This window comes from Leiobunum rupestre, chromosome 8 (assembly GCF_980474605.1).
Source record: "Leiobunum rupestre chromosome 8, qqLeiRupe1.1.hap1, whole genome shotgun sequence".
Classification (NCBI taxonomy): domain Eukaryota; kingdom Metazoa; phylum Arthropoda; class Arachnida; order Opiliones; family Sclerosomatidae; genus Leiobunum; species Leiobunum rupestre.
In genome coordinates, this window is record NC_143391.1 from 47,683,913 (window position 1) to 47,685,806 (window position 1,894).

A 1,894-nucleotide genomic window follows, 5' to 3' on the forward strand; every position below is an offset into this window, starting at 1 on the left:
ATGGAAGTCGTACGGAACCAGTACGAACCGATGAGACAGGCAGCGTTCTCTGCAGCCCTAGAGAAATACCAAGTTGCATTCAGTACAGCCCGTACTGTCATCTGGTCAGCGTTATCCCGGAAGGTCCAGAACATGATTGCTGATTGTGAAACACCAAGGGAAATGTGGAGTAAACTACTGGAAATTTTCGAGCAAAAGTCGTCCAACCGGCTTCGAAAATTACTCGCCCAACTGATAAAAACGACGAAAGCTCCTGAAGATGACATGGCCACTCATCTTGCACAGATGCGTTCCCTATGGTCAGACATCCTGACGACAGCGAAGTTGGAAAAGGACGTTTCATTTGATGACTGTATTCTGATCGCCTGCATTTTCGAGTCATTACCTCAAGACGAATACCGAGTGTTTGGTATGCTCTGGGATACATTGCCTAAAGAAAAGCAGACGGTCGCGGAGTTGGAGCGCCTACTGATAGGCCGTTCAACACGTGATGGAAACGCCTTTGAAGAGTCTTCTGGTCTTCTAGCTCGTCGAGATGGTAGAAAAAATGTCAATTCCACTGGAAATAGCTCAAGAGGAAATCGACCGAGATGTTTCAAATGCAAGAAGTTAGGACATCTCTCGAGGGACTGCACAGGAGGGAAAAAACCATCCGGCAATCTGAGAACTGGAGAAAGCAGAAGCAACACTGGCGCCGACAATGGCGGTGGTCTTTATGCGGCAAATGGCCTTGTTGCTCATACTACGGCAGACACTGTCTGGTATTTCGACTCCGGAGCTACGCAGCACATTACCAATGACGCTACGAAGTTCATTCAGTTCAGGAGGTTTGACAGTCCAGCCACTCTACAAGTTGGGAACAAAGCTCAGATGACAGCGGACGGCGAGGGTGACATTCGCGTACGTTTTAATGATGGAAAGTCCGTTCGTCACGAGATTATCCACAACGTTTGGCACATCAGTGGTTTTGCATGCAATGTATTTTCTCTAAAAAGCGCCATGAAACGAAACTCCAACTTGGAATATCAAGCCACTGCGTTTTCCTGCGGCCTGTATGAGAAAATAAAGGGAAGAAAGCATCTACGTCTTCCTGGGAAAGTCGTATCACTGTTCCGGGTAGATATGACTGTGGAGCAGCCATCGAGTTCCTTATATCTTGCCACTGGTCCAAGAAACGAGAAAAAGGTGGACCTCCAAGTCTGGCACGAAAGACTAGGCCATCAAGATAAACGAGTCTGAAGAGACTCGGTTACGAGATTATCAATCAGAAGACTGATAAACTATGCGAAGGATGTATCTTTGGAAAAATGACTCGTCACAGCTTTGGCACTCGGTTAGATAAAGCCACGAAGCCAGGAGATAGAATTCATTCAGATCTCTGGGGGCCATCACCGACTCCATCAATGAAGGGCAAGCTCTACTATCTTCTCTTCAAGGACGAGTATTCCGGCATTCGTATCACATATTTCTTGGCGAAGAAATCTGAAGTCGTGGATCGTTTCAAGGACTTTCTCGCATTTTGCAAGAACCATGAGCATACCGTACTAGAACTTATCACGGATAACGGGACCGAGTACGTCAACGATGAGTTTCGCCGAATAACGACACAAGAAGTCGGCCTGAAGCATCGAACCTCAATGCCATACACTTCTGAGCAAAATGGAGTAGCTGAACGTGAGAATCGAACAATCATGGAGTCTGTTCGTGCAATGCTGCATTCAAAACCCGATCTACCTCCAAAGCTGTGGGCCGAAGCAGTCAACACGACGACGTATATTCTAAATCGCACAGCCCCAACCTGCATCAAAGGGAAGACACCGTACGAACTATGGACTGGAAAGCCGAATCCATCAGTCAAGCATTTGCGCATTTTTGGAACCGATTGTTACGTTCA

The 1,894-nt window shown here is 47.0% G+C and overlaps 1 protein-coding gene across 1 annotated transcript; it reads left to right on the forward strand.

Moving 5' to 3' along the window:
• LOC149933564 (uncharacterized) lies at nucleotides 1–1,239 on the forward strand. Its single transcript, XM_090157335.1, has one exon. It carries the CDS (start codon nucleotides 1–3, stop codon nucleotides 1,237–1,239), a length of 1,239 nt encoding a protein of 412 aa, XP_090013461.1.
• The last annotated feature ends 655 nt before the right edge of the window (nucleotides 1,240–1,894 follow it).